Here is a 22,396-nt window from a genome sequence, read left to right on the forward strand (position 1 = left end):
TTCGACTGTTTCAGTATCTGTCTTTCTCACAGACATTGATCCGTTACTTGCGCCTGTCTCTTTTTACCTGTAATTTGCACAGTTTTCAAAAGTAAAAAAGTGAAATAATTATTTTGTTTATTTACCTGCTTGAGCAAATAAACACACTTATTAAAATCAACATGATTTTTAATCATCATGGGGGGGGGGGGGGGGGGGGGGGGTCGGGTAAACAAAAACATGCTTTATGTAAATAGTTTCTGCACTTATAATCTAGTACAATAACATTACAAACTACACATAATGTATTTATTACTTATTAATATATCTGCAGTTGCTGCTCCTTTTGCACTTATGGTTAGATGCTAAACTGCATTTTGTTGCTCTGTACCTGTACATGTGCAATAACAATAAAGTTGAATCTAATCTAATCTATTTTTGCAAATGCATTACATATCCATGGTTCATTGGCAAATGGTTTTTCTTATTCCTATTTTAAATTTTTTTATTACAATTTTTGCAGACACCACAAACACCATAAAGCTGTGTTGGTTTCTTATGTTATGAGCAGTAAAGGCTCGTGGCCGTCAGGACAGGAACTGAACAGTCTGCGCACCACGGCCTCGATCAAAGCGCCTCAATTTCCCAGACTACATTGCTCTTTCAGTGTCCGCCATATTGCCTTCACCTTAACGCACAGGCTGCATCGGGTCTTATACACAACTGAAAATGTAAGTCCAAAAACAAAAAGATTTTACTGAAGCTATAGATATGTAGCACCGCCGTTATATTTTCGTGCTATCATAGATCTTAAGCAAGTTTGGAACGTTTAAATACTTAAAGGAACGTACGGAATGTTCGCTTCTGTGGACTGGTCCGTCGGGTCTTTTTCTGTTGTTTTCCCTCTGTCACAGCTACAAATTACATCTACGACTCCCTCATAATGTTTAATATTTTCCTTCCTAATCATCAGCTACAATCTTTTTATTATATCTACTGAAGCGTTTGCTGTCATCCACCAATATAATGGCTAAAACATTCAGCTGCTTGTTGTGTCTAACGTTGGCGTATGAAGAAAGGATAGCTTCTGTTTTAGCAATTAGCATTAGCAATGTTTTCAGATTTGTGGGAAATCTGCGTCGTCGGCGTTATAATTTGTCTTCACTATTAATTAAATATATGTTTCTTGAAGCGTCTATCCAAATCAATCACGTTATAACCGGGAATATCTATATTATCTGCCTTAAATTCGTTAATTAGAAAACAATGCTGTTGAGTTAATATGGTTTTGTCAATTGTATGACAGTGTTTACCGTAGCTGTGTAAAGTATCCTGTATATTCTCTGTTTTCTTGTTATTTTTAAGATTTGTCCGATAAAATACCCCCACTTTATTGTCACATGTATACAGCATGGTCACATAATCGATTGAATTTCTATTCCCCATCCTCCCACACTGAAATCGGTTCAGGGCCCTTTTAAAAGCTGTTCTAACATATCCGCTTACAGGTGTGATCTCCATTGCTGTAGAGAGAGGTACCCGCTCCTCAATAGTTTGCCACAACCTCTACATTGTAGACCATTTTGTAATCTTTACCTTGGTGGCAAAAGGTTTTGGAAAAATTTTATGGGATGACGTTATGTGAGAGTTCCGCCGTCATCTGTGGTGAACTCAATGAAATATCCTCAATATACTTTGAACCTATTGTTGGATCGTGCCAATGCTTTTGTGAAATATGCATTGAAATGGCACTGCCTTTGGGGCTTTTTCATATGTCTAAAATTAGGGTGACAATTGACAAATATTGTATTGTCTTTTATACATTTTTCCAACCCACGCCCTCTTGACTCTACAGCCTCATAATATTCTCCGCACAAATTTCTGTTTAGATTGTTTCACATTTAGTTATTTTTCTGACTTTATCTCTTCTTTATCTTATGTATAAACGCTCAGTCTCGATATCATATATCCATTCCACTTCTATATTATTTGTCCCTTTTCGGGTATTTTCACAAGATATTAAATTACACACTCAGCAGCCCCTGTCATTGTAGTATTAATAGTATTATTAGTAGTATTATTAAAAAAGACATGCAGAACATGTTGTGAAGCTGTACATGTGCATCTTGTACCACAGTGACTGCACTGAAATTTCAGTAATTGCACAGTATTATCAGGAGATCAGTGATATCACTCAGAAACACTTGGTGGTGGGAGATTCCAGAGCACCGCAGGAAACCCACACAGAATGATGTAGAGCTGTTATTTTCTGTTTAAAGTTGTATCTTCAAGTATTGAGATAAACAAATTTGTACGTTTTTAATAGATTTCAGTTTTTGTTTGTCTTAAATCTAAAATATTCAAACTTTAATTACTGATTTTCAATTTTTTTTTCCCTCAGATTTTCCTGATGTGTATATGTTAATAGATTCAAAGTCATCACTATTTTTAAAATTGCTAATTTTAGAATGACTCCGAATGTTTCCTTTTTGGCGTTTCAGTGCTGCAGTGATGACTCAGACGGTGCAGACCAACGGGGTTCAACCTCTCAGTAAGACCTGGGAGTTGAGCCTGTATGAGCTACAGAGAACGCCACAGGTAACAATTCGTGCTTAGGATCATTTGTGGAATTTCAGGTGTGTTTTTTGTGTGCTACTCAATCTTGGTTTGCTGTTCAATACAACAGGAGGCTATAACAGATGGACTGGAGATAGCTGTGTCACCCAGGTCCTTGCACAGTGAACTTATGTGCCCCATCTGCCTGGACATGCTGAAGAACACAATGACAACCAAAGAATGTCTGCATCGCTTCTGTGCTGATTGTATCATCACAGCTTTGAGATCTGGGTGAGTGTAGTTCCAGTGTCGTCTGAAAGACTGGTTGAGGTTCTGAAGAACTCAGGGAAGGGTAGTCGGGTCACAGAATTAAATTTGTACTGAACCATACACACTAAATTGGCTACTTAAATAATCCAAGACAGTTTTCCTTTTTTAAAATGTGATATATTAAATATTAAATGTGATATATCTAAAGAAAACTGAAACAACGTTTATAATGACCAAGGCTTTTTTCCATAGCATTCATGTATTTCATTGTAGGAGAACACTTGTGTTTCACCCCCAGAAATTTTGTCTGTTTGCTGTAAAATGCACTCAATCTTGTTATTTTAGTTATTTATGTTGAAAATATCTTTTACAGTAATAAAGAATGTCCCACCTGTCGTAAGAAGCTGGTGTCAAAGAGGTCGCTGCGTCCTGACCCTAATTTTGACGCCCTGATAAGTAAGTAATCAAGCTTATACAACACAATATTGAATTTAATGTAAAGAATCAAATTAAAAATATTTTATCCCTTTTTAGGCAAAATTTATCCCAGCCGTGATGAGTATGAAGCCCACCAGGAGAGAGTGTTGGCCCGTATTAGTAAACACAACAACCAGCAGGCCCTGTCCCACAGCATAGAGGAGGGCCTGAAGATCCAGGCCATGACCAGGTGAGCCCAGCACAAATCCATTATCATATGTCTGCCACTATTTCCTGCTATAAACTGTTTGATTGTATGTGTCAGACTGCAGCGGGGAAAGAGACACACTGTGGAGAATGGCAGCGGAGCCGAAGATAATGGAGACTCCTCCCACTGTAGCAACGCCTCTGTCCACAGCAACCAGGCATGTAGCCCCCTCTCTGTCCATCAGTCTAATTCTGCACTCAATTTACCATCTGTGACATTCACTTATATTCGTTCTTAGGGGAGAACAGTTTAACAGGTAAAAGTGCATTTAATCCTACACAGAATTGTTACAGGGAATAAGCAGTAAAATCAGTTGTCACAATTTACTTTTTGACATTGATACAACAAACCAATTGCTTAATATCTAATGGTAGAATATGGTGTTCCATTACAGGAAGAAATCGAGGATTTAATTGTATATGTTTATATACATTAAAAAATATGTTTGATGTTGAAATATATAAACGTGATTTTTTTTTAAATTTTATTTGGAGTTGAAAACAATATGACTTCATTTCAAGGTATTGTTTAAATTGACTAACATGAAATATTAATTACGTTGGCTGGGATCTGAATCGCTCTGCTCCTCTGTCCAGGAGGCAGGGCCCAGCATTAAACGCACCAAGACCAGTGATGACAGCGGCCTCGACATGGACAATGCAGCAGAGAATGGCGGCGGGGACTCTGTGAATGACAGTGGGACCAGTGAGATAGAGCTGGTGTTCAGACCTCACCCCACCTTGATGGAGAAAGATGACGGTCACAACAGGTAGCCTACAAGCATTGGCTTAAATGTGTTGTTGATTTGTTATTTACCAGTGTAGACATGAGTTGACAGCATATAACATTATAATCATTCCAGTTATGGATCCTTTTAGAGCTTCTGAATGTGTTTGCAGTGTGGAGTTTGTTCCTCGTTACATTAAGACATCTGGTAACGCCACAGTGGATCACCTATCGAAATACCTGGCGGTCAGACTGGCTCTGGAGGAGCTGAGGAGAAACTCAGACGCCAGTCCAGTCAATGTGGAAGCAGCTTCAGAAAAACAGTACACCATCTACATACCTACAGCTGGAAACCAGTTCACTGTGAGTACACATACATACATGCATACGTTGGGAGTGAAAATCAGTATTAACCCTACATGGATATCTGTGTTGACAGGTCCTGAATGGCTCCTTTTCCTTGGAGCTGGTCAGCGAAAAGTACTGGAAAGTCAACAAACCCATGGAGCTCTACTTTGCTCCCACTAAAGAGCACAAGTAGTCACACTCAGTATTTCACATATACACATTCAGCAGTAGGAAGTAAAGACACACATGGACTTGGCTACATCTGCACACGGCAGAAAGATGTGTGCATGCACGCACGTGTGTGTCTGTGTGAAGATGGTGAGGTGGGTTTGTCAAACCCAGAAAGGACTTGTAAAAAGCCCCTTGTTTTATATTCAGTTTGTGTCAGTGTTTCATTCTCTCCTCGTGTGTGTAGAAGGGAGCAGATTGGACCAGCACAAGGGCCAGGTTACAGCTGCTGCTTACACAAATACAACATACAGACATGTCGCCTGTAGATAGGCTGTACGGGATTCATCAGTCACTCAAGTATAGAATCACCATAGCAACTGCAGTGTCACAATATTCATGCATACTTCTTTTGGAACATTTATAATATTTCACTTTGCCAGGCTTCTCTCTGCATTGTGTGGTTAAATTTTGCTGTTATGATAAATTAATGATTCAGGACAAATGATCCTTGTTAGTCTAAAGATCCACTTGCTGGGTGAGGAAAAACTCATTTGTTAAGGCCCCTTGGTTTTTTTTTTTGAGAATTTTAAAAAAATTGAATTTAAACCCTGGAGTTTATTGGTCTTTTTATTTTGTGAAACTAAAACTTTTTTAAAGGAAATTCAGAGTGTGCTCTTCAAAAAGATTTCAGTTTATTGTTAATTTGAGTAATCCATGAATAACATGTAACAGTTCCATAACAGCATTTGTTCTTACCAATAGTCCTCCTCACAGATGGAAACGGGGCCAGAGTCAAAGTTCAGGGTGCACAATTATAAGCAGTTTGGCCTAGGTGTGTCTGTACTGCAAAGAATTGCTAAAAGTCCTAAATTAATGAGAACATTTGATTTTTTTTTTTTAAGATCGGAAGAGGAACGACACCTCCACATATTGCTTTGGTAAATTAAAGGTACACGTTCTGTGATGTAATTTTAATTTAAAAGGAAGTAAAATACCGATATACTTTTTGAATACTATATTTTTCTTGCTAGTTTTGTGTGAGCTATGCATAATATACGCAGACAGCATACACGTATATAACCCCATTTTTCTACTGAAATGGCTCTGATACATCTTCATAATGTGCTGTAAACTACTTTGATCTGGAGTCTTTCAGAATAAAGGATGGCAAAAATTGATAAAACTGGGAACAAAGCACCTAGAAAGTGGAGCTCTGGTCCCTGCTGGTCTACCACAGTGCCAGTTAACACATGCTAACAGTCTAGCAGCAGGTTTAGCTGAAGTATGTATAGGTGTATGGCTGAGAACCTGTAGACACAAACTATCCTAATGTTCTTTTATAAATGTCTTTTGTAAAAGAGTGTGAGTGAGAGAGATGCAACCTTGTACAAAGTGCTCTCCGTCTTTCAAACCCTTTAGTCAGCACTGGCTCACTAGTGGGAGGTCAGTCAATGGGATATTTGGATGTAAATAATAACCTGCCTTCGTGTTGCCAGATGTCACATCACAGATTATGGTTTTATTTCCTTCTGAAGATGTGTGTGTTTCAGTCTCAAGTGTTACAAAAGAAGAGAGTGACTCGGCATATGGCGCCAGAATTGTTTTTCCTTTCATCCTTCACACTAGTTTGGAAGCAATGAACCAAATGTGAAGAACTGTTCAATTTAAATGAAGCTTTGTTAACTCCACATTGCAATGCTAATACTATACTGGAGGAGTTAGACCCAAGGAGCTTGATGAAGGAGAAGAGTCAACTGCTTTTATATTATTCTGCTTCTTAAAAACTCAAAACTTAAGTAAATCATATCACATCCTATTTCTGTAGCATTGTAACACCTGTAGGAATCGGTGAGCAGCTTTTCCCAATGAGGCTTTTGATTTTGGAATATAAAATTTCATATGCTGTTAAATGCGATGTCCCATATTAAAGATCGGTAATTGCTGATCCTTATGACTGAAGCAATTTTTGGTAATTTGATAATAGGTACACGATCTATGAAGTAGTTACCCATTTGTCAACTGCTGCTCTTTCTTGGATTAGATTGTGCGTGCTGCAGTGGTTTATTTAGCAGAATAACTTCATCTTTTCTCTTGAAAGCTTTTAGAAACTGTTCTTCACTCCAGAATCATTTGACATGTGTGCATGGAAGGCGTTCTGCATCTTTGAACTCAGACAATAAACCTGAAGTTTTGTGTTTAACTGCCCTATTTTGGCTGAATCACCAAGAGGTCAAAGTCCCTTGCCTAGCATATTTCCATTTGTGTCCACTTTGATAAAAAAACACACAATAAAACTGTACTTCTGGTGTCAAAGAAAACTAGAATGCTCATCACAAGGAGTAACCAATAATCAGATGTATGCACTTAGGATGCAGCCTGAGGAGAGAATATTTCACTCATGGACACTTGCATGTGGAGCCTGATCCATTGATTCACACCACTGTCGAAGAGATAATTCAGAACATATCTCATTCCTCTGCACATTTTATTTCCTCCTCTTCTACAGTTTTAAACATTGAGACTTGAAAAAAAAATCAAAAATTCTGAGAAATTAAGGTTGCACAAATACAAAATCATGTTTAAGCTTGGCTTTTTGAGAAATACTTAATTTTCTTGCTTATATTGGTTTAAGATGTAAAAAAAATGTTTGACCTGAGACAGGCTCCGATAACAGCGTGATGGAAAAATCAAAATAATCAAGAAAGAGATATGGAAAAAGAACACCCAGTATAAACAGGACAAAGAAAGGAGAGCAGGTAACACAGTCAATTTCTCCACCTGAATCCGAGGCTTTAGAGGAAGAGGAAGGAGGAGTCAATAGAGGCAACATGGCAGCTGTGAAGCAGTCAGAGAAGCTAATGTAGACGGAGAAGCTTGAGAAATGTGTCTGCAGAGCTGGCACACGTGTAGGGTGAGGTGCCAGCACCACCCTGCATGACCGCCAGCATGCCAAAAGTCCATAGCTTCAAGGGAAAGTTCAGAAAAAAAGCTAAAAAAAATAATTACTGAGCCTCAGTAGAAAATGAATCCATGTCCAAAACCAGAAGAGGTTTGTCGCTGCTCGCAGCTGTGCTGCTTGGACAAATATTTACCAGAGAACAAATGGATTAGCCCTGGAATCATCACACAGTCTTCCTGGCAGTCATCACCCGAATGATGGAGCCCACTCCCCCGACCGCCAGGGCCTGAGGATGCAGAGAAACAAAATATCTTCACCATCCTGCTCAGGTGAGTACGTTCTTATCTTCGGTGAAGACTTCATAAACATGCATGATGATGCACACTCATGTTTTCACATTAAGAATGGAACATTTGGTCCATTCCAAAGGAAAATTTATGGGAATGATGTGCAAAAATGGAAAACACATAAATATAAAAAGGATTTTGAATATTTGACATGAATGACCCAGCAGTGTAACACCAGAGATTTAAAAATGGACACGGTTCACACCTTCTCGTGCCACTGCAGGAGGACAGCACTGCTGTTGTCTGAGGGTCTCTCAAAGCCCCTGTAGATATACTTCATTAGCAGGTCCACCCCGGCTCGATCCAGTGAAGCCACAGCCTTCTCGATGTCACTGCTCTTAAAACTGCTCAGCACCCGGACCACCAACAGCTCGGTTCGCTCCTACACACAAACACAGAGCTGATGGACTATAATAAAAGATAAAGCCTTTTATTCAGTGCAGTTATATTTGGATAAAGGAGGGGAGAATGGAGAGGGTAGTATGATTGGGATGCTCAGGTGCTAACAGCTTCTCCAGCTATGATGGAACATGGCCTCTAAAGATTTTATAGACCAGGAAAAGGAATCTGTTCTGGATTTTATTGGCAGCCAGTGAATAGAAATATGAACATTCTTCGTAATTCATGTCAGCACTAGAGTTACCGAAATTTGCATCACTTGGAAGCCTTTCAAATTCATAATCAGAGGACAGAAAACAGTCCAGAGACCTGTCCCATATGTGAGCTAAAGAACAGATCCTGATCAAAAATGACTCCTCACACTCAACTGGAGAACTAAGACATACCACTTTAATGATACTGTAATTTAGTCTGCTCAATTTATATGGTTTACACATGAATTCACCTGCTAGCGCATCCGTGACGATGGTAACATAGTTGCCTTTCAATTATATACAGATATCTATCTTTATATTTACAGAGGGGACGCAGAAGACTATTATTGGGGACAAATAACATATGGAGCATGGTTGTGATTTAATTTGATCTTTGAATGAAGGAATGTAAAGATGATAAAAATTGATGTGTGGCAACAATCTGAACATCATTGCCAGGGTGACACAACAAAAACCACCTTGGTGTTCTGGTTCTTGGTATTGATTGGGGGATTCTTGAGCACAGCATGGAGAGCAGCATTCATGTTCCCTGTAACAGCAAACAGTTAAGGACTGCAACTTTCTAAATGACTCTAGCTTTTTCACAGTCAAATATTTCTTCCCATTCTGATATTTTGACTATTTTGCAAAGCTTGAAGCAGAAACAGGTTTAAATAACAGAGGATGTTGACTGTCCCCAGGCAAAAGCAGTGCAGAGGCAGGCTTAGGCCTTATACAACCCGTTTTCTGAATTAAACATGGCCTTAGGGAGCTAAAGTATGAAATAGAGTTACATTTTATTTTAGGGATTAAGTTAGGGATTTTAAACAACCAACTTTAGTCCAAAACTTAGCTCGGAAAAGGCTAATAATTGATTAGAACCAGATCTTATATCTACCTGTGTACAAAATATCCTTCCTTAAAAGTTTGGTGCGCTCATAGAAAGGTACAGATAAGACAAGAGCAGTCTTGATGTCCAACGACCCAAAAAAAAAGTAAAATAAAAATCAGCTGCTCCCCCAAAACTATACCAATACATATTGTATCCAAATTGACAGAGCCACACCCGTGTCTGAAGTTACACCCGGAAGTGTTCACTTAACAACACTTCCTGTCTAATATATAGATTACCACGGATAAGACCATATATCATCGCACAAGAATCAAGTTTTTTTTTTTTTTTTTGGGAGAAGGCCACGTACTTACAAGCACAATAAAAGCGCAAATTAGATACTAAAAAGTACATGTGTCTACACCCTGTCTATAAGCGCGCAGTTAGGACAATCGGTCCTAAAATAATCTGTTTTTTAAAATAATTTTCTGCTTCCTTATGTTTGAGCATTTAAAATAACGGAACGGGTTAAAGGATATTGTCTGAGCAAAGCGTCCACTTCTGCTTCGTCGGGACCACACTGGTTCTCTCCTCCGTCGTCTTCGTCCACAAACTTGTTCTCGTCGTATTCATCAACGTCTACTTTTCGAAATTTATCAGAAATTGTACTTTTAGACATGATGGGGTCGTGAATACTGCTCCTTGGCAGAACTGAAGAATCAGATAGAGGATGTCGGTGTACAGCTTTAACACTTCCTTGTTTCCTCACTACTTCCTCTCTTGCTAGTAGCTTGTGAGGCAGCGCTTGTGCATAGTGACGGCACCTAACGGCCTGGTGCGGGAAGTGCAACTTACCACAGTCTTGTGAGAGTTCCATGTTTTGTTATTATAATGGTAGGCTTATTTCCATTAACATATTATATACAGCAATATATAATGAGTGATACTTTAATTTTTTATACAAATTATAAAGAGAAACAAATAAAACCCAAGTAACATTACTAAGAACACAAAACAGAAAACATAAGAAGTGCATTACAAGGCTATCTGTTCTGTATAAAATGAAATATAGAAAATCTTTAGGGCAAATTCTGACCTTAAACACTTAAAAAAAAAAAAACTTTCAAGAGCAAAATAAGTAAGTCATTGCTCACCTTCCACTATACATACAGGGACTTTTCCCATTTGCATTTTATAAATTTTGCAAAAAAGTATCCTTACTGTTTGATGATTACATAATCTGTTTATTGCCATTTTATAGATTTTGGCTTGGGCTAAAATGTCAGAAAAAGGTAAGAACTGAATCCTGCATTTTATTGATTTATTAATAAACTGATAAATGCACAAAATTATCTCAAATACTTTCAATCTAAAAGGTTTGCAAAATGACATTTGTAAATTTCCTTCATCTTGTAACATTTCACTGCAGGACATATGTTTACACCAACCGTGTGGTAGATGTATGTCAGTTAAACACAACCAGTCGCGAATGTAAACTGTTATGGTTTTTGCTGTTGGCAGTGCTGTGGTTAAAGATGCTCTGTCCTTAACAAGGCAATTATATAGTGGCTGTGTGGTCTCTTCAGTAACACTAAAGTAGTTAGTTTCACCTCAGACCCCTGCCATTGTGAGCAAAGTGCAACTCCCAAACCCTGAAGACCACTCGAAATGCTGACATCAAGCTACAGAAGTGCTATACAAATACTGTCCTCTTACTTTACATAGAGAGAGTTCCTTCTACTCCTACACGGACCTAAAACTGACTTGAATCTGAATATTTGATTAATTAAAGCAGAGCTTTAATGTTCCTCTCTGAGTGCAGGAGAGAACATTAATGATCTTAGTGTATATTTCAGAGTTTAAACAGTGAGTGTGGCTGCAGCTGTCGTCCTTTCCTGCTATTTAGGTAAAGATCCTTGAATGTCTGGTGTCAAGAGGCGAAATCATGAGCTGAGCCGAGCCGGGGGAGTGAAGAGGTCGCCTGGAGTTCCTCCAGATCACAGTACAAACTCTGGACAAAAGCAGGATACAGGCCAACACCAGCAGCACCACTGAGAGGACAACAACCAATGAGCATTTCAACACCTTTAAAACTAATATCACTTTTAGGTAGTAAAATAAAAACTCACCCATGAACACAGAGTTTGCAGAGGGATCAGCTGGTACGTAGTGTTTCCAGATGTTTCCAACCAGTGCCACGATCACCACAGGGTAGACAGTAAGGATGTTTCGAACCCAACGATCCAGAACCCAGTTCTCCAGGATAAACCTACATGCAAAAATACACAGTGCTGAACAAATCTATGAGAGCACCTGTCATAAAACAGGATAACAAATATTTTGGAAATCTTACCATATAGCCACCTCTCCAAAGAGGATGCATAGAGACGCTGTGGCTGCGGTGCTGCGGTCCACTCCCCACAAGTGGAGAACCAATGTAAAATTGATGAGTGAGGCGATGGCAGTCCATGTAGCGTACAGGGCCAAACCATTGTGGACCTAACATGTCAACACACCAGTCATCAACAGAGTGATGACTAGTGTGACATATCCAACTTATGTAGTCAACAGATGGTTAATGAGTCACATGGAAAGGTAACTGGACATGAGTCGCACCAAGATACGAAGACAGGCCAGGTCTTTGCTGTGGTACATCTTCAACCACAGTCCATATCGATAGGTAGCAGAACAGCAGAAGAACAAAGCACCAAAGTTGGAAATGGCTATCATTATTAACACCACCAGTGCAGCCAACATCAACCTGCAATTCAGAGAAGTAGAAACCATAACAAAAAAAAAACAACCAAGAATGCCAGTATTCTGTATCGTGTACTGTAACGCAGTCATGGCAACCACAATGACACAACATCAAAAGTAAACTCGGGCATCCTTTACTGTCTAAAGTTTCTGTTCCAATCTGTGATGCATCAATAGTGAATCAGAACCGTCATTAGTAATATCTATTATCACACGTCCTAGTCTGTTCAGGATGCAGTGAGCACTAAAAGATTTCTAATAGCTTTGATACTCGTGTACTTCAGCCTCAACCCGAATATTAACAGGGACATGACAGGTCTCCACCCCCAGCCATCTCTGGTCCCAATCATCAAACCAAATATTTGTGTGGTTGAAGAGATAAGCAGAAGACATACTCTCTGTCCCACAGCAACAGCCATGTTATGTTCATCATCATGTTGATCACCCAGCAAACATAGAAGGCATAAGGCAGCAGACACTGGGCCCAGGACCTGGTTAGAGAAATAGACACTAAAATCATTAAAGTCATTAAAGTAAGAGAAGCATAATGTTGTTGATACAGTACCCTCTGAACACATATGAGGTGATGTATATGACCATAAGGGTGAGCCAGGTGTAGATAACGCCCCATATGGAGAAGGTCCAGCTAGCAGGGGTGATGTCTGTCTCATAGCGGGCTGACACATTGCCCGTAGAAGAGTGGAAAGGACCTGCAAGACAATTAAATATCTGCATGTTATTCTGGAAAATACCCATTAACATCTCAGTCCCCTCATTACATCAGTAGGTCTAACATAGATGAGGTTTTACAAAGGCTCACAGGCTGTAACATGAAACACATGAGTACCGGTATTAAAGTACAAGAGAGACCATTTCTGTCAAAGATGTAATCAGGGTTCACCAAAACCTTAAAATCTTTTTAATACTTAATACAAGGTACTTAACTTTTACCAAAATCTACACAGCAGTCATAATTTGAGTTTTAAGTTAATCATTTTTATTTCCTGTCCACTACATGCACAAGGCAAATGCACTTTATCTGATAAGTTCAACATTAACATATTTTATGGCTTACTAACAATAACAGTACTTAGTTTTCAAATTCAATACTGTCCCAAAATTGTATGTACTTCTAACTGTAACCAGCACATTAATCCTCTCTCCCATTATAACAGTCCATTTATCCTCCCTGTACCAATATAACCAGTCCATTTGTCCTCTGTCCCACTTTAACCAGTATATAGTTTCATCCCTCCCACAATAATCATTTATCTTCTGTCCTACTGTAACCAGTCCATTTATCCTCTCTGTCCCACTACAACCAGTCCATTTATCCTCTGTGCCCCACAGTAACCAGTCTATTTAACTTGGCATAAGAGAATACAACTGGTTAGTTAGTGATTTCAAAGACATTTCACCTCTTATCCAAGAGGCTTCTTCAGTTTTAAATTAGCTGGTGAGGACCCCAGTTATATACTGTGAAGATTTCTATGAACAGTCAATTTATCCTCTGTCCCACTATAACCTGTCCATTTTCATCAGTCCCAGTACAGCCCAGCCAAGGTGATCCCAGCACAAAATGCTATTAAATGCTTAAATGCTAGTGATGAACACACAAGGATTGTCGCTGCAGTAATTTAACTATATCATTTTAAAATTTACACCGAAGAGAAAACGCTTTTGTACAACTTGCTTCAAATAAGTAACCAGTTCAGATCAGTAAGAGACTTAACTTAAACAATAAGCAGACGCAGTGGGAAGAGGAAGTGATGATGGAGGGAAGACGCTTAAGTGATTTCAATGCCACACCCTGGCCCAGCCCGGATACGAACCAGAGGAAAACACTCTCAACTGACATCCCGAAGACTTATAAGAACATAGAAACCAACTTTACACTCATTCGTTTAAAGTTCACTTAGAGTAAATATAAAGTCCGTTGTCACAAGTCGGTGGAAAAGTAAAGTCCAATAAACTTGTCCGCTTCCACGGGACCAGCAACGGACAAAGAGTCACTAACTGGGTGGGAGTCTCCCAATGCTGTAACCAGTTAACCGAAATACACGGCTGTCGCGTCGTTTACCCCACTGACAGTACATCAACGTTTACGAACAGAACTTTTCCTTTTTGAAACGAACTTTTAACAAATTTGAACACACTTTAGCTCAGCCACAGATAAACAGAGACTCGATAAATAAAGCTATTTATAGCTCACCTCTTCCCGCACCAGCCAAAGCGTTCACCACCAAAACAGCCACAAAAAGCGCTGCACAGACGATAATCACAATGATCCGAGGTAGGCTATTCTCCTTCATGGTGTTTAAAATCGCTGTTCGGTCTGCAAGATCCCCACCTTCTCCGCCGTCCTCAGCTTCAGCCGCGATTCAGTCTCTGGACCCCAAGTGGGAAAGAGTTTATATAATGTTGTGTTCACGTGCTCAGCGTGAAAGCCCCGCCCCCTCCAGTCAACCAGTTATCTAACAATCTTCCACTGTCGGGCAATAAACAGGTTTATGATACATTACAAACCACTCAAAATTGCTTCTCTTTTATTTCACATTGGAGTTTATAAAACGTGCAAACATTTGAGATCTTTTACCACTACAAAAGTCATTTCTCAAAAATAAAGAAAACAAGTGGATTTACAATTTAAATCCTGAAGTCACATATTTTAGCAAATTCTGAAGATATTCTGTAAATTCTTAAAAAATTACTAGCAGGTTAATCTGATAAAATATAACAAAAAGTGGTTAAATTACCGTACATTCTTACAGAACTATTCTTCTTACCACATTTGAAGAACAAAAAAAGCTTTCCTGATAGTCTAATATACACCCAGTCTAGTATTATCCTACCATTAACACATTACAGACAACAATGGGCTGTTGCTCATAACCCTCAATCAGAATTCTACCTGTACCCAACACACCCAGTGGAAGTTCCTGCTTCTGGGTGTGTGGAGGTCTGAGGCTGGCAGTCCTCACTCTCCGAGCAGCAGTGCTCATAGTCTTTGTGCAGGTTTAGTGATCCATACAGGCTTTCCAGTAAAACCAGTACTCTACTCTGGATGGAATCCACCTGCTCTACAGGACAATACTCATCGAGACTGGATCTAAGACAAAAACACATTAATCAGCCCAAATCATTTTTCATTGTGAAATAAAATATTCCAAAAGATTCTTGTATAGGTCTGCCTCACAATGATTTATAATCAGTAAATATTCAAAGTGTTAATGCTGGTTTGATAGCACATAACTATGAGTGTTAGCATTAGCAAAGCTATATCATCATTTTCAGAGTGTAGACAGACTCAAAACGGACACAAGACAGACTGAGACCATTTAAGGCTCATGAAATCTTTACAGGTGTTTCAAGCACATTAGCTAATCACTGCAACACCACAAGTCTCCAATATTGAACTTCCACAGTACTCTGATTTTCTGAGACATTGGATTTTGGTTTTCCATTAGCTGAAAGCCCAAATCATCTAAATTTCAAACTTAAACCCTTAAATTATATAAGTCTGTATATACAGTATATGTGTGGAATGTTTTACTGTTGTAAATAATTTACTAAAATTAATCAAGTTTGTCCCTTCATATAAAAGTCAAAATGTCACCAGTCTCTGGACATCAAACTATGGAAATGTCTGGAACTTGGGACTAATAATATATAAAGGAACCTCCTAAATCCAGTGCAAAGCTCTATTTTATATGGTGGTTTATGGTAAGAGTGACTGTGTTTACCTGGACAAGGTAACCACGGTAGGTTTGGGCAAAGCTTTAAGGAACAGTCGTACAGCTTCAATTAATCTGTCGATCTCATCTTCTGTGCTGATGTGGTGAGGCAGCTCGACGGAGTCACAGGTTAAACCTGCCTGATGGACCTGAGAAAGAATACACTCAGAGGTTGAGAGCCTGGGAGAAGTGGAAAAACAAACATCTGAGGAAAAAATGATGGTGAAGCAAATGTTTCTAGAAAACAGCTCCGTGTCCAATCACCGAGGTCCATGTGCATTTTCATAAGTAGAATACAGCCATAACTGATGTTTAGTAGTTCTAGTTGTCTAATCTTAACTTAAATTGAACCAATTTTCAAAAGTATCTTATCTGATTTTCATGAAACTGTTTTTTCAATGAAGGATATCTAATGTTTAATTTGATTCAGTAGTGTAATAATTAAGAAATAAATTAAATCAACTAGCAGGTATGTCAAACCCAAAGGGCCTCTCTTTTTTAAAAATGCAGAGGTGCACGTAAAATTACACAACAAACTACAGTACATTAAATAATAATGGAAGATAAAACATGGCAGGAAACTCTTTACTGTGCAGACAAATAATTAAACTAGACAACAGGTGGATGAGTCAAAATGCAGGGCAAAGAAAGAAGCACTCGACATTGATAATGATTGAGTATTGAAAATGATTCATTATAATTAATTAATTATAAGCCTTTGCTAAAGACTTGATTAAGGTGTTTCAAATAAAAAACACAATTTTGAAATTACAAAAACAGTCACTGTTTAAAAACTGAAAGATTCCACACTCTTACCATTTCATAGTCAGGACACTGATCTCTCAACTTCAGACTGGAAACCAGTGAAGCTAAAGAAGCCATTCTACACAAAACACATAAACACCATAAATCCTACAAATTCAGCATGAAATGTAAGCAAATATGAGGAAGGTGTGTCCAGCCTCCCTTTGAAAATTAAATCAGTGGAATTATTTTTAAAGCTGTGATGCTGGGTGTGTGGTGATATTTATATAAAATAGATTTACCCTGGGACACTGGCCCAGTGTGTAACTGTTTCTTCACTATCATCTTCCAACAGATCAGCAAAGGCTGCCTCCAGGTCTTCTAACTGATGAATACGATGATCCACACAGTCATCAAGCTGCTCCTGGATAAACAAACACACGCCTTGATTTAAAAACTCACTAGTGAAAACTGATATGTCTCCATAGCAGGTGGAGATATCAGGCAGAAATACACCATTTACACAAAAGACAGAGCACTGAAAACAGTATTTATCAATACATGAACACTTTTCTAGAAATGACTGTGGCAACAATCTCTCATCTGCTGGAACACATGTGAGACTAAAAAGAGCTCTGCTCATCTTAGCATCATGTTTCTTAGCATTCAATCACCATACATGTTGTGCTTTGACAGAAACATGAGCATAAATACAGGATCTGACCTCATCAGCATCAGGGCCGGGTCCTCTGAAGCTGTAAAGCTCCTTCAGAATGGCATATTGCTCCTTAACAGACACAAAAGAGCAGAGGTTGGATTAAAATGGTCTGTTTTTAAAAGCCATTTCCCAGGGCAGGTGGGATGTGATCAAATGTAACATGAAAAAGAAGATAAAGATAAACATAAACACAAGTCTATTTTTAGCTGGTGTAGTAACATTGTAGGTAACATTTCAAATGATGACTGTACCTATTGTATTTTCAATTTAACATTTAAATCAATCCAGTTCAAATAGTTATTTGACTGTTTCATATTGAGTAACCATCTATTTCTAAACCATAGACATAAACTGTAGAATTCAAAGAGGGCAATCTTTGTTTTTCTGATAAAAACTAGCTACTACCTCAAAGAGACATGATGTGTATCGGTCGCAGATACCTGTGTGTACAGCTCCTTGAACGGGTTCTTACATGAGAAGAAATCCAAATCGATGTCAAGGATGTACGGATCTGTTTCATGTAAGAGTGAGGATATTCTCTGCACAATGTAACTGGTAGAGCCTTCAGCATCGCCAGCTTCATCCCATAAATTTGTCCCATTGCAGCCACCTGTTGCTGGAGAGGCAAGACTACATCTAAACTGAGAGCAGCTCGCTTCACCAGGAATGTTCTCATCTATACGAGGCTTCTTGAGGAAAAGTCTGTCTGTGTCTTCACACAGAACTGCATGACAATGATTAAAAAAAACAAACAAAAAAACATGTCAGCTAGTTGACAATTTATTAAATATTTATTACTACTACAACAACTACTACTACTTTATTATTAGCTAAAATAAGACCATATTGACAAATGGCAGCATCTCATAAATATTTTAGATTTAATGTGAAAGTATGTAAGACTATTTTTCACATGCCTTCTGTAAACAATGTGCACACCTGATGTTGGCTTGTGACTTGCTTTGATAGGATTGACCTTGACTACATTCAGTCGGAGTGGTTTAGGGTTCTCCAAGTGTTCCTTTGAAACATACAGCCCATCACTCAAGAAGTAGTTTTCTGTACTTGTCAGCCTGTAAACACACAAGAACTGATGGTGTACTAACATGTGTCAAAGGCTAAGGTTGACCTGACTGTCCATTAGGTGAAATTTGGCAGCATGCTTTCAAATCCAATTACAACTGCAAAACCACACATCTTGTAAACAACACGTTAAGCACACATCTACCATCACCATGAAATGATGTGTTACACTAAGCCGACTGATTTTGTCATTTTATGTGCAACCGAAAAATAAATACAATTAATTCCAAGCAGTCCAAGTCCAACCAATAGCTTGAAATAGTACAAAGTTAAGTGTTGAACTACCAGATATTTTTAAAAAAAAAGTGAGACTACCTAAAACTGAGCAATGATGTACAATTTGGGGTTATACAAAAAGGTCCTGTTCAGAGGACAGTAAAATGGGTTAAAAACTTAAATCTGTTTCACAGCCATGGAGCTTGATAAAGTGGTGCTTGAACTTTATGGTACCATACACTCTTGAGCATTATTTGAACAATCTTGTCCAGCAAAACCATTGTCTTGCTTTTAAAATGCAGAGAAAAAGACAATTAACAATAGGAAAGACGCCTCTGCCACAACAGTCTGATGATAAGTGGCTTCAAGCAGTTGTAGTCAGCAAGTGTCAATTATCATACCTGATGGTGGTAGTGGAGGAGTCTCTTCCTATAGTCATCTGGTGGTCTCCCTCTGTAATCTGCTGGGCCCAGTATGGATGCAACCATGCTACACTGGACACATGACCAGCATAAACCATGGGCATAATCCAGTTTTCTATACTCAGCTCACTGACAGGAGAAGAAGAGACAAAAAAATATATCTATACACTCAAAATTATATGGAATGAACCAAAACCAAATTTCTGTTATTATTACCCTTTAATCGAGTGGAAGATGAAATAATCTCTGAGTAAATATAAGCATGAAACACCCTTTTCAATATTTTAGAAATATCAGTACATTACGATTTTTTTCTAACAATTTTAGAATGGAAAAAAAACACACGGCACACTGGAAAAGAATTGGAACCCAGAAGAACTGAGCTGTCAGATAACTTTGACCAAGGTATGAGAGCTTCATTAGCCTGATTTTTTACACTCGACTTTAAGAAGTGATGAAGATTTTACAGCTTTATAAATACCCAGACTAATCTGTCCAATCAGCACTCATGAAAATGATTAATGCCCACAGAACAGGAGGTTATAATATTTAAAGTTTTCCATTTCCTCAGTTCACAATAAAATTAAGAAGAAGCAGTTAACAGTGAAGGTCAAGACAAGATCTGAAAGATCAAAGAAAAATATCAGTGACACCTAAACAAAAATGCCCTGCATGGAAGAGTCAGAAGAAAACCTCATCTGTGTTCTGATTTTTTGAAAAATCAGCAAAGGAACATCTAGACAAGTCTGATCCATTTTAGAAACAGGTCCTGTGGAAGGATGAGTTTCTCTTGAGGAACAAAGGACACAGAGTGTGGTGAAAAGAGCAACTGTACAACTGTTAATAATGCAGCTTGATCCATCAAGCACAAGTTGAAGCAAAAATAGCACCTGAGAAAAAGGAGAAAAGAGGATGGCAAATGGACAATGTTCCTAAACACACCATAAAAATCCACCATGGATCATCTCGTGAGGTACCAGTTGAAGCTTCTCTCGTGGTCCCCACCGTCTCCTGAGCTAAACATATTGAAAATATGTGGATCAAAGAGCAGTGGTGGCCCAGAAATCTGACAAAACCTTTGTCAGAAAGAATGGAGGAAAATTCCTTAAACAGGATTCTTGGCTGCTGTAGAAGTCTTTACATATTTTGATATTGGCCAAAAGGGGCACTATTAGGTAGTTATGATGCATGGAGCCGAAACATGTGCCATGAGGCCTTTTCTATTTCTACAATTTTAAAAATGCAAAAGATAAAAATAAAAGATTTTGTTTGACACAAAGAGAATATGTCTATTTTTAGGTCTTTTAGAGCTCATTTCTTTTTTCACTTGTTAAACTGGTCACATTATCAGACTTAAATTTGCATGCCACTCTATATTCAAGAAAATGAACTTCAGTGAACTGTTGGGGAAAGTTTATTGGTTCTAATCTTGTTTTAACTGTTTATATGTGCTAGAACTAATTTCGATAACAGATATACTGACCATTTGAGCGAAGGAATGAAACAAATCACACCTGAAGAGCTTTTCCTTATCAAAGACCGTGTCAGCAGACATTTTGACTGGAATGAGCAGGTCTGGATGAGAATCTAAATGAACCAACTTGATATTGTTCTGTGGCAGGTGTCTTGATGCAATCGCACGATAAATGTGACCAACAACCTGGCAAATATACGGAAAAAAAGAATTTAGATTAGACATAATCTGTAAAATGTCTAAGCATTATCTTAGAACTATTGAGATACGGTGAACAGAACTCATACTCACATCACTAATACAGTGATATAACTTTTATTAATACCTCTTTTAGCGCTGCTGAATATCAAGAAAACATGAAATATGTGTTCTTACCGTTGATAGCTCATTGACATCTCATTGACACATAACGCCGTCAATTCAATATTCCTGTCAAATGTTCCCCATGCACCCACCAGCACAAAGCCTTAAGAATCTCATGCTGCATCTTGCAGACGTCCAGTAGCAATTTTCGGTATCAGGAAAATATTTGGGAAACTCAGGTGATAATCTGGAAAAACTGCTGTGAGGCGTCACAGTGGCTGCACCAAATGCCATAAACTGCTTGTTTATAAAGGAAATCAGTTGTCTATTAACATTTGTTTATGTGCTAGTTGTGATGAGACTGTGACTATGATATAAGGGATAAAAAATATTACTATATGGCCGAGTATACCGGTACTTGGTGTTGAATCTCACAGAAATGAACAAATACGATGTCTTCATCATGACGTTGTTGTAGCTCAAGCACATATTCCCAGACGCAAAGCGGTGTGTAAACATATAAACGTCCACATTTTACGTTTGTGTGCTTCAAGAGAATACATTAGCAAGTTTTGTCCTAGGTGAAGCGTCGTTAGACCATATATTTGACAATATCGCGTAAAAGATTGTCAGTGTGGCAGGCTTACATCATGGTGGTCCTCCACTATCCATACTGGCAGCTCCTTATATAGTCTCTTAAGTGGCACACCACTCATAATGACAGATAATGACAAATAATTTAGCTTTCCGAAACAGTTTTTTTTAATATATCCGATGTCTTCAATAATCGTTTACCCTGTGTGAGCAAGTGATTACTTAAAGCAACACGACTATTGTTTTTCCATACCGGTTAAGACTATACCACGCCCACTTCCGGAGTACGGAAGCTGCGAAAAGCGGTTGCTTTTACGGAAAAGGATGCAGTTTTGCTTCATTTGTTACGCAGACAGATGCACATAGTATATGCACAAAATCAGATTTCAGGTGTGAAAAAGACTGTTGAAAAACTCCTGCCATGTACATTTCCTTTCAGATAGGGCTGGTTCGCATCTAACCTAAATGTGCTAAGGTCTGGTCACTGAGTGAGGGGTTAAGACAAACAGTGGACCTCATGGTAAAAATCACACAATTTTTGTGCATCATTAAAAGAACAAAAAAAAAAAAAAATCAACTCTACATCATCATCTCATTTTTCAGGTTAATGTGATTTTCTCCAAGATGGGAAATACTCAGTATTATAAATACTCTGAAAATCTGTAAAATGTTCTTTATGTGGCAAGTGACTCTGACCTTGTTAATGTGCGAAAATTGTTGGCATTTTATCCATTTAAGTGACTAATTGTATTTATAACACCAGAAGTGACTTGTGTAAAATATGATATTCTAACTATAACCCTAATTCCAAAGAAGGTAGGGTTAGGGTCAGGGTTGTAACTTTAAGGGTGGTTTAGAGTTAAGGTTGAGGGTTTAGGGTTTCATTTAGGGTAAGGGTATGAAATATAGGGTTAGGGATTGAACATTATGGTCAAGTTTGTGTTT

At 38.4% G+C, this 22,396-nt stretch overlaps 4 protein-coding genes across 11 annotated transcripts; 1 reads left to right on the top strand and 3 right to left on the bottom strand.

Moving 5' to 3' along the window:
* The first annotated feature begins 556 nt into the window (after positions 1-556).
* rnf2 (ring finger protein 2) lies at positions 557-6,935 on the top strand. The gene is made up of 9 exons (XM_057057560.1): positions 557-710; positions 2,481-2,577; positions 2,666-2,826; positions 3,179-3,261; positions 3,340-3,472; positions 3,548-3,647; positions 4,087-4,259; positions 4,390-4,579; positions 4,656-6,935. The coding sequence occupies exons 2-9, from the start codon at positions 2,491-2,493 to the stop codon at positions 4,755-4,757; spliced, it is 1,029 nt and encodes a 342-aa protein (XP_056913540.1). The 5' UTR covers positions 557-710; positions 2,481-2,490; the 3' UTR covers positions 4,758-6,935.
* On the bottom strand, positions 3,800-10,194 carry LOC130539311 (actin-related protein 2/3 complex subunit 5-like). 3 transcript variants are annotated; one of them, XM_057057574.1, is made up of 5 exons: positions 9,945-10,193; positions 9,054-9,125; positions 8,187-8,363; positions 7,828-7,920; positions 3,800-4,174 (listed from the first exon to the last, which is right to left on the bottom strand). In XM_057057574.1, exons 1-4 carry the CDS (start codon positions 10,083-10,085, stop codon positions 7,858-7,860), a joined length of 453 nt encoding a protein of 150 aa, XP_056913554.1. In that variant the 5' UTR covers positions 10,086-10,193; the 3' UTR covers positions 3,800-4,174; positions 7,828-7,857. The 3 variants fall into 3 exon arrangements, with proteins under 3 accessions (XP_056913554.1, XP_056913555.1, XP_056913553.1); XM_057057575.1 differs by lacking the exon at positions 3,800-4,174 and adding an exon at positions 7,202-7,698 and having other exon boundaries at positions 9,945-10,194; XM_057057573.1 differs by lacking the exon at positions 3,800-4,174 and having other exon boundaries at positions 7,202-7,920.
* A 144-nt stretch (positions 10,195-10,338) lies between these two features.
* Positions 10,339-14,551, bottom strand: LOC130539307 (uncharacterized). The gene is made up of 7 exons (XM_057057566.1): positions 14,376-14,551; positions 12,729-12,873; positions 12,559-12,654; positions 12,023-12,167; positions 11,760-11,905; positions 11,536-11,675; positions 10,339-11,457 (listed from the first exon to the last, which is right to left on the bottom strand). The coding sequence occupies exons 1-7, from the start codon at positions 14,473-14,475 to the stop codon at positions 11,309-11,311; spliced, it is 921 nt and encodes a 306-aa protein (XP_056913546.1). The 5' UTR covers positions 14,476-14,551; the 3' UTR covers positions 10,339-11,308.
* Positions 14,552-14,692: 141 nt separating this feature from the next.
* c15h5orf22 (chromosome 15 C5orf22 homolog) lies at positions 14,693-21,736 on the bottom strand. Of its 6 annotated transcripts, none has more exons than XM_057057552.1 (11): positions 21,505-21,736; positions 20,564-20,740; positions 20,023-20,096; positions 19,060-19,209; positions 18,299-18,432; positions 17,800-18,083; positions 17,366-17,428; positions 16,944-17,065; positions 16,714-16,780; positions 15,907-16,046; positions 14,693-15,272 (listed from the first exon to the last, which is right to left on the bottom strand). In XM_057057552.1, the coding sequence occupies exons 1-11, from the start codon at positions 21,571-21,573 to the stop codon at positions 15,071-15,073; spliced, it is 1,482 nt and encodes a 493-aa protein (XP_056913532.1). In that variant the 5' UTR covers positions 21,574-21,736; the 3' UTR covers positions 14,693-15,070. The 6 variants fall into 6 exon arrangements, with proteins under 6 accessions (XP_056913532.1, XP_056913534.1, XP_056913535.1 ...); XM_057057554.1 differs by having other exon boundaries at positions 17,800-17,975; positions 21,505-21,728; XM_057057555.1 differs by lacking the exon at positions 21,505-21,736 and adding an exon at positions 20,930-21,488.
* Between the last annotated feature and the right edge of the window lie 660 nt (positions 21,737-22,396).

Source organism: Takifugu flavidus, chromosome 15, assembly GCF_003711565.1.
Source record: "Takifugu flavidus isolate HTHZ2018 chromosome 15, ASM371156v2, whole genome shotgun sequence".
NCBI lineage: Eukaryota > Metazoa > Chordata > Actinopteri > Tetraodontiformes > Tetraodontidae > Takifugu > Takifugu flavidus.

Excerpts from the sequence above, each read along its gene's own strand:
- rnf2 (XM_057057560.1), top strand. The coding sequence starts at position 2,491 with ATGACTCAGACGGTGCAGACCAACGGGGTTCAACCTCTCAGTAAGACC. Across the intron at positions 2,827-3,178 it reads ATCACAGCTTTGAGATCTGG|TAATAAAGAATGTCCCACCT; the intron begins GTGAGTGTAGTT and ends TATCTTTTACAG. Across the intron at positions 3,473-3,547 it reads AAGATCCAGGCCATGACCAG|ACTGCAGCGGGGAAAGAGAC; the intron begins GTGAGCCCAGCA and ends TGTATGTGTCAG.
- LOC130539311 (XM_057057574.1), bottom strand. The coding sequence starts at position 10,085 with ATGTCTAAAAGTACAATTTCTGATAAATTTCGAAAAGTAGACGTTGAT. Across the intron at positions 9,126-9,944 it reads TGGACGCTTTGCTCAGACAA|GGGAACATGAATGCTGCTCT; the intron begins TATCCTTTAACC and ends TTTGCTGTTACA. Across the intron at positions 7,921-8,186 it reads TCCTGCAGTGGCACGAGAAG|GCCCTGGCGGTCGGGGGAGT; the intron begins GTGTGAACCGTG and ends CTGCATCCTCAG.
- LOC130539307 (XM_057057566.1), bottom strand. The coding sequence starts at position 14,475 with ATGAAGGAGAATAGCCTACCTCGGATCATTGTGATTATCGTCTGTGCA. Across the intron at positions 12,874-14,375 it reads TTTGGCTGGTGCGGGAAGAG|GTCCTTTCCACTCTTCTACG; the intron begins GTGAGCTATAAA and ends ATTGTCTTGCAG. Across the intron at positions 11,676-11,759 it reads TTTGGAGAGGTGGCTATATG|GTTTATCCTGGAGAACTGGG; the intron begins GTAAGATTTCCA and ends TTTTGCATGTAG.
- c15h5orf22 (XM_057057552.1), bottom strand. The coding sequence starts at position 21,573 with ATGAGTGGTGTGCCACTTAAGAGACTATATAAGGAGCTGCCAGTATGG. Across the intron at positions 18,433-19,059 it reads TCCTCCACTACCACCATCAG|GCTGACAAGTACAGAAAACT; the intron begins GTATGATAATTG and ends GTGTGTTTACAG. Across the intron at positions 17,429-17,799 it reads TCAAGGAGCTGTACACACAG|GAGCAATATGCCATTCTGAA; the intron begins GTATCTGCGACC and ends GTGTCTGTTAAG.